This window comes from Podarcis bocagei, assembly GCF_964188305.1.
Source record: "Podarcis bocagei genome assembly, chromosome: 7".
NCBI lineage: Eukaryota > Metazoa > Chordata > Lepidosauria > Squamata > Lacertidae > Podarcis > Podarcis bocagei.
Window position 1 is genome coordinate 34,914,095 of NC_138132.1, and position 14,671 is coordinate 34,928,765.

The 14,671-nt window shown below is 41.9% G+C and overlaps 1 protein-coding gene across 2 annotated transcripts in view; it reads left to right on the top strand.

Moving 5' to 3' along the window:
- The window catches only part of RNF19B (ring finger protein 19B), a 28,241-nt gene that overhangs the window by 2,391 nt on the left and 11,179 nt on the right, over window positions 1-14,671 (top strand). For both annotated transcript variants that reach the window (XM_081203904.1, XM_081203903.1), the window contains exon 2: window positions 12,667-12,872. In XM_081203904.1, coding sequence (XP_081060030.1) covers window positions 12,667-12,872 — 206 coding nt within the window. The remainder of the gene's footprint in view (window positions 1-12,666; window positions 12,873-14,671) is intronic.

A 14,671-nucleotide genomic window follows, 5' to 3' on the forward strand; every position in this document is an offset into this window, starting at 1 on the left:
AGTGAAAATGAAAACAAAACTTTCATTATCAGATAATTTGGAAGTGCCAAAGATGTGCTAGAACCTGCGTTAAGTATTTAAAAATCAGCAAATCAGCATATACATTCCTCATAGGATTGTAGTCTAAACCTTTAGAGAACCCAGGGAGCTGCATCTCTTCAGTGAACACTTTCTTTACAGGGATTGGGTAATACTGAACACGGTCATAGTGTTGGAAGGGAAATAGGATGTATGTGTAAGATCAGTTATCTTGGTGCAGACTGAAAACACGTGGAAGACACAAACTTTACAAGATCAGTATATCCTTTAAAGTTTGAGGTGTTTATTAAGGACTGTCTTTCCCTCTGTAAATGGAGGGCAACACATAAGTAATGGAGGGAAGCACATGTATGTGTAAACAAAACTAACTGCATTTACAAGGATTTGTGCCTCTAGAAATTTATTAAAGGGCAGACTATAATGAAACAGTTCACTCTATGCTGTGGCTATCAAATCCTCAAGAGGAATACCGTATTTTTTGCTCTATAAGACTCACTTTTTCCCTCCTAAAAAGTAAGGGGAAATGTGTGTGCGTCTTATGGAGCGAATGCAGGCTGCGCAGCTATCCCAGAAGCCAAAACAGCAAGAAGGATTGCTGCTTTCACTGTGCAGCGATCCCTCTTGCTGTTCTGGCTTCTGAAATTCAGAATATTTTTTTTCTTGTTTTCCTCCTCCAAAAAACTAGGTGCGTCTTGTGGTCTGGTGCGTCTTATAGAGCGAAAAATACGGTACTTATATGAAATGGAAATGCTATCTCAAATACGTTGTGTTGGCATGTAAAGATAAGCTGGGATCTCTGGGTTATTGTGGTTTAGCATGAACGAGTAGTACCTGCTGCTTGATTGATCCCACATTTCTCCTCCCCAGTACAAGGAGCATAAACAAACCTAAGAAACCATGAGTGGTGGTGGTTAGTAATAAACTGCCCTTCTTCAAAAGACCTTAACAAATCTTAAGCTGTGGTTTATTGTTACCTTATAGACTATGACTTGTTGGTCTCAGTAACAGAGGAGGGGTGGCCCATCAAGAGGGAAGATAATGTGTCAGACAGCTGTGGAAAGTCCCAGTTTATGGTGATCTAGATCAGTGTTTCCCAACCTTTTTTTGGGCAAAGGCACACTTGTTTGATGAAAAAAATCTCGAGGCACACCACCATTACAGCCCCATGACGTCAGCGCGCAGCGTCACGCCGGGAGGGACGCACGAAAGTGTAAGTTTCAATTTTTTTCCCTCCCCCTTGCCGGGGAACCTCCAAGCTTTGGGGGTGGGGGGGAGGAGGCAGCAAAACGATGCAGGAAGGAGAGCACGGCTTGGCTGGGTGACCTTTGGCAGGGAATGAGAGCCGCGAGGCGGGCCCTGTGGACGGAGGCGCTGCCTGCCAAGCTCGCAGGCAGCCAGGCAGGCAGACGGCGAGAGCCCCGCGCTGGGCGGCCTCTCCTCGCCGCCGCCGCCCCGCCTCTCGCCGCCCAACTCGCCCGCCTCCCTCCAGGCAACATCTCGCGGCACACCAGGCAACATCTCGCGGCACACTAGTGTGCCGCGGAACAGTGGTTGGGAAACACTGATCTAGATACTCCCAAATCATTCTGTGGCTTGAATCCTTGGCAAGGACTGGTTGGCACTGCTGATGGTAGTTAATTAGCTAGGTCCTGCAGTGAGGTGTGAATTGTACTTTGTGTCATTCCTGTCTACTTAGTTGCAGGTAGACTTTGCTCAGAATCGTTTTGTCAGTAAAATTTATTTTCCTGAGAATCTGGCTTAAGTATTAATGAATATTTATTGATGTGGGGTTGATGTTACAGATGAGGAGGAGTGGGTGATCCTTGGAAGTAGGGGCAAGGGGAGTTTGATTTGAAATTTTCTGATCACAAGTGTTGCATGTATTTCAGGTTTGTGGTGGAATTTTTTTTACTGAAAAGTTCCTGTTTCTAAAATGCCAGGGAATTGTGGGTCTTTCCCAGCCCCTCTGTATGCTGAGAAGTTCAGCAGCCTTAAGCTATCCTTTCACAATAGTGGAGGAAACTGTAAACAATGACTTTCAGTAAGAACAGAAACTTGCACATTCTGGTAAGAAAGCATTTTATGTATGGGGATGCAGGTGGTGAAATGTTGAATCATTGTGATTCAACATCCAGTTGGGTAACTGGGGAATGGCCTAGCCCTTGGCAGTTAGTCAGAATGAGATTTGAGTAAGTCTTGTTTTACTTTCACTTCTGTTTTCTTTTAAATCAGCCTCCCAAAGTTTCTCTTAACAGCATGGAAAGTACAAGCAATGATTCTTTAAGTTGTCCTTTAGAACATTCATCTTAAAACATGGGGTAAGGGAAGTTGTAATGTACTGGGCACTGCAGAATATCCTTGGAATTGTTGTAATTGCTTCTGATTCTGTTGATTTCTGGCATGCATATGTTGTTGCTGGGCAGTCCCAAATTATGCTGTACTGCATAATTATAGGAATTAGAGATCAAAAGAAGGTGGGCAAGCATACCACCCACATGGTAGCTCCACTAAATACTGTTGGGCAGTTTTTCTGCTTTGCTTAATTAGCAAGAATCTGGTTATCACTTAACTGTTTCCTCTATTCAACTGATGCAAAATTTATCAGATTTGATAGGAAACATAAAACAAGCTGATGGAACACCCTGCTCTTGGATAGATGCCGCCAACTTGCTTTATTTGAGATAGTGCTACTTCTGTGGCAGGGTTCTGAAGGTTAGTGTGCTATTTAACACTGAAATGAAATATATCCTATCTGGTTGCCTTGTATTCTAAGCTAATAGTTTGTACATAGAGACCCTGAAGACTACCCAGAAACATTCTGAAAGAAGCTTCAGCACTGTATCATTTGTAACAAACTTGAGACACTGGTGGGTTTCATGATGTTCACTGTTGGAATCTAGATTTTGTTTTGTTAAAAAATACACTGTTCTTAAATTTGCAGAAGTTCATTTAAAAATGAAATATCACCCCTGCCAAAAGTCTGGAAACAGGCAAGAGATAATGAACCAGACCGTTATGCTCTACATTTCTCTGTATATAATAACAATGTAAGAATGTAGCCCCCATTTGTAGTGCCTCATCACAATCCTGGATTTGCATGAAATCAGGGTGGGGTAAGGGGCAAAGTTACAGGCAGGTTGCGCAGAAGGTTGCCATGGCATGGTAGCAAAAAAAGAAGAGAGGCATTATGAGGGGGAAAGTGGTTTTAAACAATGGCAGAAGTTTGAGTAGAGTAGCAGGGGTGACACTGAGTGGGGCAAAGTGGCAGTTTAAAACAGGGTTTGAGTACACTGAGAAGGGAGTTTTGAAAGGCTTTGCTTTAGCTTTGTGCTGTTAGCTTCTGTGTTGTATGCATCTCTGCTTGTTCTCTTTCTTAAAACCGATTTGATTTAAAACAAGCAAAAATCCTCAGTGGTCTTCCATTCTTGCTTTGCTGAAACCTCTGCTGTTGTTTAAAATCGCAACCCCCCCAGGGTTACTCCACCACAGCTTTTTTCAAAATTTTGCCAGTTTAAAACCACCTCTTTTACTCTTTCAGTATTTTTTCCTTGTTGCTGAACTCAAACTTCTCTCTCTTCCATTCCTCAGAGAAATAAAGGATGCTGAGCCCTCAAATATCCCACAGTAGCTTCACAGAATGTATGTCACTCCTGATACCATGTGTTGTCTTCAACATGAAGTTCCCAATTCAGTGTAGTAATTTAGAAGAGTTAGTTTGTTAACAATCAAACATCTATATATGTACAATATCCTTTAAAACTGAACAGCCCAACTGACAGTCTTGGTTTTAAGATTCTACTCATTTTTAAAGTTACAGTAATGTATATCACCATGGTGTGTGTCTACAAAGGGGACTGCAGAATAGGGGAGTTGAGAAAGCATGCAAGTGGTGATCTGTGTGCAAGGGAGAGTTGAGAAAAGTGAGGACGAGGGTGGAATAAAAAAGGGGGTGATGGTAAAAATAGGAGTGTAAAAGGGGTTGCAAAAAAGAGGTAGTAAGAGGCATGGGAATGGGGTTGAAGACTAAAGCAGAGTCATGAAAGGGTCTGCAGAATAAGAGGGAATAGCTTCATAATTGAGTGGAAGGTGAAAAAGGTGCTTAGCTGCTCTGTGTTGGAAGAGGAAGGTACCCGAGATTACCATGTGGTTGGTTTGTATGTAAGGGTGTTGCACAAAAAGAGGACGAGGCACAGACAAGGGGGTGAAGATGAAATGAGTGCAAAGTGAGTCTATAGAATAGAGAGAACTGGCATCAGAAATGGGGTTTGAGAGGTGAAAAGTAAGCTTTGGAATTGCATGGGGTGGGAAGGGGAAGCTCTAGGGCACGGGCCAGCAAACCTTTTCAGCTGTGGGCTGGTCCACTGTCCCTCAGACCTTGGGGGCTGGACTATATGGGGGGGGGGGAGAACAAATTCCTGTGCCCCACAAATAACCCAGAGATGCATTTTAAATAAAAGGACACATTCTACTCATGTAAAAACACGCTGATTCCCTGACCATCTGCAGGCTGGATTTAGAAGGCAATTGGGCCGGATCCAGCCTCCGGGCCTTAGTTTGCCTACCCATGCCCTAACCGTTGCTTTTCCTTCCCCCTTTGCAATTGTTGAATCTTCATAGAATTTTCGGGAGGCAGGGAGAGATAGAGAAAGAGCACAGATCTACCCATGGGTAGGCAAACTAAGGCCAGATCCGGCCCAAACGCCTTCTAAATTCAGCCCATGGACGGTCCGGGAATCAGCGTGTTTTTACATGAGTGGAATGTGTAATTTTTATTTAAAATGCATCTCTGGGTTATTTGTGAGGCATAGGAATTCGTTAACCCCCCCCCCCCCCAGTATAGTCCGGCCCCCCACAAGGTCTGAGGGACAGTGGACCACCCCCCTGCTGAAAAAGTTTGCTGACCCCTGCTCTAGGGGGTTAATGTGGGGGGCGGTTAGGTGGGTTGGTGAGCAGCACAAGCAGGCAGTGCAGCTGCTAGTGCTAGTAATACCGTTAGAATACAGTATCAAAAAAATTGGTTGCACAAAATCCAGCTGCAGTTTTGCATATCACTTGCTTGAACAGCAGCTATCAATTCTTCAGCTATCAGGTGGGGGATTTTATGTGTAAAAAACATTTGGAAGAGACAGTGGGATTGGGCATGTGCTCTGATGAATAGCTGTCACATTTACACAAAAGTCAATTGTACATGGTGCCAAGATAGCATATGTGCTGCCTGAAGTAGTACCTAAGAGCTGTCAGTAATCTGTGTGGGTTCAGAACGATGCATATGATTTCTTTCTCCCTGCTTCTCACACGTTTTGTAGAAAATCTTTGTCACATAGGTTTCATAGTTCAGTTTCTCTGTGAGACTGCAGTAAAAGCATGTTCTGAGAAAAATAGCATGCAAAATCCTCATGGTTTCTGCATCCCACCCATGCTTCAAGCATCTTCATAAATTGGCAAGCTTAGCTATTCTGCCTAGGGAGGTAAACTGCAGACATAACACAAGGGTGTGTTTCCATGGTAATGTTGGTCTTCTAGTGCACAGTTAGATCTGCATACAAATCTGGAACTACCTTTTTCATTGTAGTCAGCTCGTGCTGCTGTCTGACATTCGTTGCTTTGTATTTTTCCCTGAGGTTGAGGGGGAAATTTCAGGGCATTAAAATAAATTCATTGTGTTGGCAGAATTACCAGTAAATGAGTAGAGCAGAGCATGAATAGGGTGGGGCATGTATTTAGCTCTCATTCAGTCAGTGGAAGTGAAAGGTGGTAGGCAGATTGGTACTTGAGGTCAAGGTAGAAGCAGGATTCTATATCTATTTTTATTGACTTGTATTGTATTATATATTATATTTATTATATTATATTATACTATACTATGTTATATTTGTATACATACAGCTTTTTATTTATAAATTTGTGCACCTCAAAGCAGTTCAAAATATGCAAATAAATAAATACAATTAACAGTTAAAATACTAGATAGTCATATCTTTTCAGCAGCTAGAACCCAAAAATATCTTAAAATTGGCTGTTGGAAAATGTCACGATAAACAGAATGGTCTTTAACTATCTGTGAAATTATCCTATCACCACTGCTCTCCTGATCTCCATGGGGAGCTTATTCCACAAAATGGGTGCCACAATAGTTGTCCCTCCAGCCAACTAAGCAGTGCAGTCAGAAGTGCCCCACCCAAATAACACATTGATGGACTATAAAGAAAAGGGGGTCTTGAATATACTGTAATCTGTTCCCAAGCTGTTTAGGGCTTCAGAGGTCAAAAACAACACTTAAAACTTTGTTCAGCAGCTAATGAACTGCCATTGCAGAACCCTCTTTATTGATGTTACATGTGTGCAGTAGGAAGCTTCAGCAACCTAGGTGCAGCTTCTAGACCAACCTCAAGGTTAGCCCACATAGAATGTGTTACAGTAACCCAATTGTAAGGTTACCAGCATGTTGATCACAGTAGCTGGGTATCCCTGTAATCATATTTAGCAGACCTGCCAGGCATTTCCTGCCACTGAGGTCACTTGGGCCTCCAGTGACAAAGATGGATTAAAGTGTACCCCCAAACTGTGCACTTGTCCTTCCAAAAGGAGTCCAACCCCATCTAGAACTGGCAGATTCCCCTATTTCCAGACTCAAAAACACCCACCCACAATGTACTTCATTAAGGATTCTGCCATGAGTCCTGTGGAGGTCTTGTGGAGCGGTTGGTCCAATCCAGATGAAAAATAAGAATTTGGGGAGTTGAAGTTTGGCAATATAGAGAAGGGTCCCAGTGGGTTGTGGAAGATGAAATTGGGATCCCACGGAATTGAATCATAGAATTATAGAGTTGTAAGGGACCCTGAGGGTCATCTAGTCCAAACCCCTGTAATGCAGGAATCTCAACTAAAGGAGGGGGCAGTGACTGCACAGCTGGATTCAGGGGAGGGATCGAGTGGGTTGACAGAGATATGTTGTTCTTCTGTGATAACAGCTGCCTCTAGTCAGACCTCTGCTATTGTGGAACCACCTCTGATGTTGCCTCCTGTTAGTGATGAGCTGCTGCCTTTTGGGGAGGCAACAGAGTAGGTTGGATGCGGAGCCAACTCCACTTCCGTCTTCAAGGGCATGGAGGTACTGGCACCTGCATGAACAAACCACAGTTCCAACCCACTCAGGGGAATGCTAATTTGCTTGCTCACTCCAAAGACTCCAGCTCCTTACCACACACACACTAAAAACACCCCCCCTCCTCAACAGGCTGATGGGGCATGCTGTTTGTTAGTTCAATGTGTTCACTTGTGCCTAGCCATGCATCTAAACCTTTCTTGTATCTTCTATACCCTGTAACCAGTGCCTTGCTTATATAAAAATCTGCTTTACACTTTAAAAACTTTGGCAGAAACAAGAGGCTAGCAGCAAGTGCCAGGATAGATTCAAATTCAGTTTCTGAACGTCATGCATGACACTCACGACTCAAATGTAGTAGAGAAATAGAACTTGCCTCCAGACTTCAAATGACCACTCCTATGGCTATGTGTAGATGTTAAATAGCGCTGGCAATAGAATAGTGCCCTGCAGCACCCCATAGCATAACTGCAAGGAAGCTGTGGAACCAACCCCATAGATAGGACCAGAACCACTGCAATATCGTGCCCTCAACTTGTATCTTACAAAGCTGATCAGGAGGATACTATGACCTGAAGCCAGTCTGGAATGGCTCAAGATAATCAGTATCCTCCAATAAGCCTGTGTTAGGACTTCCACCATTCTTGATTTGGCTAAAAAGGGAGAACCTGTGTTCAGGAGGTAGTTAATCATAAACCTTGGTTTGCAGGTAGGGCTTATTGAGGAGTGGTCACACAACCACATCTTTAAGGTTGTCTGGCACTACCCCATTGCATAATGACACATTCATCAGTCCCTGGACTTTCCTTGCCAGCCCATTCCTGCTAGCTTGAATTAGCCTTGATGGGCAAGGATATGGTAGAACAAACTGTTAAATATCTTTTCTACATCCTCAGTCCTCTTTAGCTGAAACTGATCCTACAGGACTAAACCAGATGATGAGTTGGAAACCTCACCAATATCATTTCTAACTTTGGTGTTCAGATCACTGTGGAGATGAATGCTTTTACCTTTACTTGATGCCTAGCAAAATTATTACAGCAGGCCTCAGAGGGTCCCAGCCTACTTTTTGCTGGAGCAGGTATAAGTAAAGCACATGCCACTTTGAAAAGATCTGCTGAACAGCTACTTGAGGACACAGTGGTGACAGCGAGTTAAGCCTTTGTTGCCTTCACCACCACACGATAGGCACAATTATGTTCAGTCACTCTCACATCACATCTTAGGCCAAATGTGCTTTACCTATCATCTGTTCTATGTCATTGTCTGAAATTCTGCAGAGAACCACAGTGTTATTCAGGCTCCACAGTGTCAGACCAGAGGGCTTGAGGGCAATTTTGTTGATAGCCTGCTTCATCTCACCGTTCCACATCAAGACAGGAAACATCCCCAGAGCATTCAAGAATCAGTTGGATTCCATAAGTCTTCAATGGCAGACCATTCTGATAGACCCTTTACGCTTGCAGGGAGGGATTTTTGTCATGACACCAAATCTCCCAAAACAACATCAAGGCTTGCGTTACATGAAATACATTTGACAAACACACAAGACGTAACCGGCTGTGCATTCACATAAACAATACTCCTATATATTCTTATCACAATATCAAATGTTTATCTTGCACATAAACAGCACACAAAGTGCAATAATATAGATGGAAGTCTCAATAAATCAGTTCATTCATAAAGACCAAACGTCTTCTAGTTTCTGTTCCACATATGTTCATAAAGTCCAAATTGGAGCCTACTACAGTTCCACAGTGTTGACAAGGATTTCCGGAATAATGCCTTGTTTCACTCTCATGGGCTTCATCAGTGGTACATGTTCATATGTAGTATATCAAAGTCATGGAACTCGCCCTCCTGGGCTTCATCCGTTGTACATATTCTAAGTAATATAAATGAATATAATGTCATAATTCAACATATTTTAACAAATTAAAATTATATAAACAATTGTGCTACAGAAGTACATACCATATATGAAGTATCAAGATAATAGAACTTCTAACATAGTGGTTTCTGCAGTGAACAACAACTGTTACAATGTAAGATTATATACACAGGCGCAGCATTGATTTTAGTTACAGGTGACAGAAATCTGCAGCTGTGAGGTTTTCTTCTTAAAGTTACCTCTTTAAAACAACAAATGTAAAACAAACTTTATCCATAAACAGGTGTTATATATACAAGCATTAGTAATGACTTATAGAAAGCAACTATAATCAATTTCAGTATTCAAACCTGAGGGATGCAAAGAATCAAGTAGAAAAATAAATCGAGTTTCTTTTTGCATAAGAAACGACACTAAATCTCATCAAGAAATGATCTAACAGCAGTGCTATAACAATACCTTCACATCTCCAGACAATCTCTCTCACACCCTGTGGCAAAGACTGAAATCAAAGTTATATCCCATCTTGTATGTCAGGCCGTGCAAAAATATGCTGAGACAGCTTCATGGATGCAGTGGAGGCTGGTCCAGTAGAGGCAGATTAGGCATGAACTTTGAATTCTCCAGAACAGTCCTGGGGTTCACTAACACCACAGTCAAGGACACCTCCTTCAGCTGGGTCAGAGAAGCTGTTTGTTTAGCAGCAGGGTGGGTAGAACATCTGATAGCAACCCCAATCTATCTGGCCCAACAACAGGTGCAGGCCATCTAAGCCTGCTCCAATGGGGAGAAGTTCTCTGGTGAATGCAGTGATAGCTTATGAACCACAGTGACTCTCCTCCTGCCTAGACCCACTAAAACCAAATGGTTATATGAAGACTCAGACTGCTCAGTAGGTGCTGAAAACTGATGGAGTGAGGGGAGATACCCAGAAAACAGGGTGGGTGTCGGCATGTGAATTGGAATGCAGTGTATTGGAAAAGGGCCTGGCTTGCTGCCTGGAACCTTAAATAAAAGCACTTCAGTGTTTTGTTGCAGGTCCCACTTGTAGATTCTGTTCTCAATGTAGTTTTGGCTGTGGAAATGCGGGTAGTTAAGAGGCAAAACATGAATGGATTAAAGGAGTCTTGAGAATTAATTATTGGCTTCTGTACCTTCAAGACTGAAAGACTGGCTGACTGACCGAACCCAAAGGGTGCTCATCAATGGTTCCTCTTCATCCTGGAGAAGAGTGACTAGTGGGGTGCCACAGGGTTCTGTCTTGGGCCCGGTCTTATTCAACATCTTTATCAACGACTTGGATGATGGACTCAAGGGCATCCTGATCAAATTTGCAGATGACACCAAACTGGGAGGGGTGGCTAACACCCCAGAGGACAGGATCACACTTCAAAACGACCTTGACAGATTAGAAAACTGGGCCAAAACAAACAAGATGAATTTTAACAGGGAGAAATGTAAAGTATTGCACTTGGGCAAAAAAAATGAGAGGCACAAATACAAGATGGGTGACACCTGGATTGAGAGCAGTACATGTGAAAAGGATCTAGGAGTCTTGGTTGACCACAAACTTGACATGAGCCAACAGTGTGACGCGGCAGCTAAAAAAGCCAATGCAATTCTGGGCCTCATCAATAGGAGTATAGCATCTAGATCAAGGGAAGTAATAGTGCCACTGTATTCTGCTCTGGTCAGACCTCACCTGGAGTACTGTGTCCAGTTCTGGGCACCACAATTCAAGAAGGACACTGACAAACTGGAACGTGTCCAGAGGAGGGCAACCAAAATGGTCAAAGGCCTGGAAACGATGCCTTATGAGGAACGGCTAAGGGAGCTGGGCATGTTTAGCCTGGAGAAGAGGAGGTTAAGGGGTGATATGATAGCCATGTTCAAATATATAAAAGGATGTCACATAGAGGAGGGAGAAAGGTTGTTTTCTGCTGCTCCAGAGAAGCGGACACGGAGCAATGGATCCAAACTACAAGAAAGAAGATTCCACCTAAACATTAGGAAGAACTTCCTGACAGTAAGAGCTGTTCGACAGTGGAATTTGCTGCCAAGGAGTGTGGTGGAGTCTCCTACTTTGGAGGTCTTTAAGCAGAGGCTTGACAACCATATGTCAGGAGTGCTCTGATGGTGTTTCCTGCTTGGCAGGGGGTTGGACTCGATGGCCCTTGTGGTCTCTTCCAACTCTATGATTCTATGAAAGGTTTGTCATTAACACTGTGTCATTGAACTTGATGTTATCAGCTGTCCTCTTGCTCTCCTTGTGAAAGATGATTCTTGTAGGACAGCAGTTGTCTTCCTGATAATGATGGGGTGGAATGGCTAGAGGGGGCTTAATTCCCCAGTGGGGACTCAGTTTAGAAGAGCTGGGATAGTCAAAGCCTCTTTTCCCACCTGCTAGGAGATTATCAAACTGACAAAAAGGAAGTATAGATTCCCCAGCAGCTGCATACAAATTGTACAGCGCAGGGCCTCCCCCCAGAAGCAGCCCTGTCCTCCATGTAAGAACTATAGCTTTCTGGAATCACATCCACTAAAAAAAAATGAATGTTACATTTAGAATAACTTGTGCAAGTTAAGTACATTGCAAAAAAAACCCTAGACATGTTTTATTCTGGTTGCATGTTCTGCAGAATTTGATTGAGCTGGGGAAGTTGAAATTACCTGAATTTTGACAGTGCAGAATGAAGGGAAGAATGCTCTGTAGTCATGCATATTTCTGTATCTCCTGATGAAACATAATTGTTTTTGTTGAGGACTTGCATGAATTGAGGGTAATCCATTTGATAACAGGTGTGCTAGTTAATATATTTAAATCTGCCTCTCTGTTGGTACTGGGCATTTTTGTATACTAGAAATATAGAGCAGTCCTACAGACATACATGGATCTCCTTTTCTGTCTTTTGAATCTGCATATTGGCATGTAGATTTATGATGGTCACCTTTTCTAACTGTGCTACACTTGGGTAAAATGGTTTCTCCAGCTCCCAGAGGTTGTGAATCATGTGGACTATTCCAGATTTCTCATGCTGCAAGATCTGAGAAATAGTCATGCAACCTGAATTATTTGGGAATTAAAAGCCATAAGAGTAACAAGGGTGATATTTCTGACCCTTACAAAATATGCAGACTACAGTGTTAGACAACCTCCTTGTGTCATTTTTGTGTGCATGGTGGGTAGCTTCTGGGACAAGGAACTGTTTTTTACCTCTCCTCTGACTTCTTTTTTGTGCTCAGGTAGAAATTGTTTGCCAATTGGTCTTCTGTTTCCAAAGTACTAACTATAAGCCCATTAAGGGAGATGGGGAGAAAACTAACTTTATAATGACAGGCTTCTCATGGTTAGAGCTCTTAGAATGTTACACAAGCAAGTCAGTAAATGTCTTGTTCTCACCAAGGAAGAGAACAATATGTTAGATTGTAGATGTTAACTACAGTACATTGAATAAAGTACCTTAATTTTTGCTGAGCTATAGGTAGTAAATCTGAGAAAGCTAGGCTAATTGTGGCTGAGTAGATTTGTACAGAGACAGTTGTCTTTGTGGCTTTACTTCACATAGTCCAGTTTTGTCAATACAAGTCCCAAACAAAACACTGTCCTCCCATTTCCTTTTTTGCTTAGTTATGCTGTTATTGCCTATGGATGTGCAAGCTGCCCCAAACTGACGTGTGAGAGAGAAGGCTGCCAGACTGAATTTTGCTATCACTGCAAGCAGATATGGCACCCAAACCAAACTTGCGACATGGCCCGCCAACAAAGAGCACAAACTCTGCGGGTACGGACAAAGCACACCTCAGGCCTCAGTTATGGACAAGAATCTGGACCAGGTATGTACCAGTGAGCTACTTGCCAGTTACTGCAGTTGTGTGTGAAGATCTCGGAAAGAGATTGACTTGATTAAATGTGACTTTTACCTTTGCATGGTAGCTAAATTTCAGCAATGTAAAAGGCAAAGGTTTATACACATACACATACACTCCTCTATCTTTTTTTTTTTTTTAAATGCATTTTTATTGAAGTTATACACAAAAAACAGATATATATGAAAATACAGAGAAAAAATTACAAAGAAAAAAAAGAGAAAAAAAAACAAAAACCACACATCCGAAAAAAGAAAGACACACAATCTGAACTTCCCTCCATCCTTTTGATAAGTATCAAATATCTCCTTCCATTACGTATTTGATTTTCAATCTATAGTCTTAAATTCACTCGCTGGTCGTATTGTTCTAACCCCGTCAATTCACTTTAAGCATTTATTCCAATATATTTCCAAAATTTACTCCAATTTTTCAGAAATTTCTGTTCATCCTGATCTCTTATTTTACCTGTTAGTTTGTCAAGCTCAGCATAGTTTACCATTCTAATCTGCCAGTCCTTTATGTTGGGGATGGTTTCCACTTTCCAATATTGTGCCAACATAATTCTCGCTGCTGTGGTGGCGTAGAGGAATATCGTCCTATCTTCCTTTTTAATTTCTTTATCCATCATTCCCAACAGGAAGGCTTCAGGCCTCTTGGGAAAGGTATACTTAAATATTTTTTTAAGTTCATTATAAATTAATTCCCAAAAGCCTTTCACCTTTTTACATGTCCACCATAAATGATATAGGTCACCCTCCACCTCGCCACATTTCCAGCATCTCTTATCCTTTAATCTATACATTTTGGCCAATTTCACAGGGGTATGGTACCATCTATATAGCATCTTCCAGATATTTTCTCTCAATGCCATACATGCTGTGAACTTTATATTACAATTCCAAACTTCTATCCACCTTTCAAAATCAATGTTATAACCAAAGTCAATTGCCCATTTAATCATTGCCTCCTTCACCTCCTCATCTTTTGTGTACCACTCTAGTAATATATCATAAATTCTGGACAGGGTTTTATTTTTGCCTTCTATTACTTCTATACTAAATTTTGATTTTTTATCATCAAAACCCGCCTTCCTCTTATCCTCTTTTAACAAATCATTCACCTGGTGGTATTGCAGCCAACCAGTGAATAAATTTTTTATTTCTTCATAAGGTCTGAGTTTGGGCCCTTGGTCAGTTTTTCTTAACATTTCTTCATAGGTGGCGTTTATCTCCTCCATATTTATTTTCTTAATCGTTAAGGCCTCTATTGGTGAAATCCACCATGGGGTCTTTCTTTCGAGGAGGTTTTTGTTCCTTTCCCATGCTTGATATAATGGTCCCCTAAAAATATGATCTAAGAAACTCTTGTGAACTTTCACTTTCCCATACCAAAGGTACGAATGCCATCCGTACCAATTATTAAAGCCTTCCAGGTCCAGTAGCTCTCTATTCTCCAGTTTTATCCAATCTTTTACCCAATATATACAAGCCGCTTCATAGTATAAACTTAGGTCCGGGAGAGAAAAACCCCCTCTTTCTTTTTTGTCTATCAAAATTTTCATTTTTATCCGTGGCCTTTTCCCCTGCCAAATATACTTTGCCAAGGCTCTCTGCCACTCTTTACATTGTTTTAGGCCTTTAAGTATGGGGATGGTTTGGAATAAAAATAACATTCTAGGCAGAATGTTCATTTTAACAACAGCTATCCTCCCCAAAAAGGAGAGTTTCATCCTCCCCCAAATTTCCATGTCTTTCTTTATACTC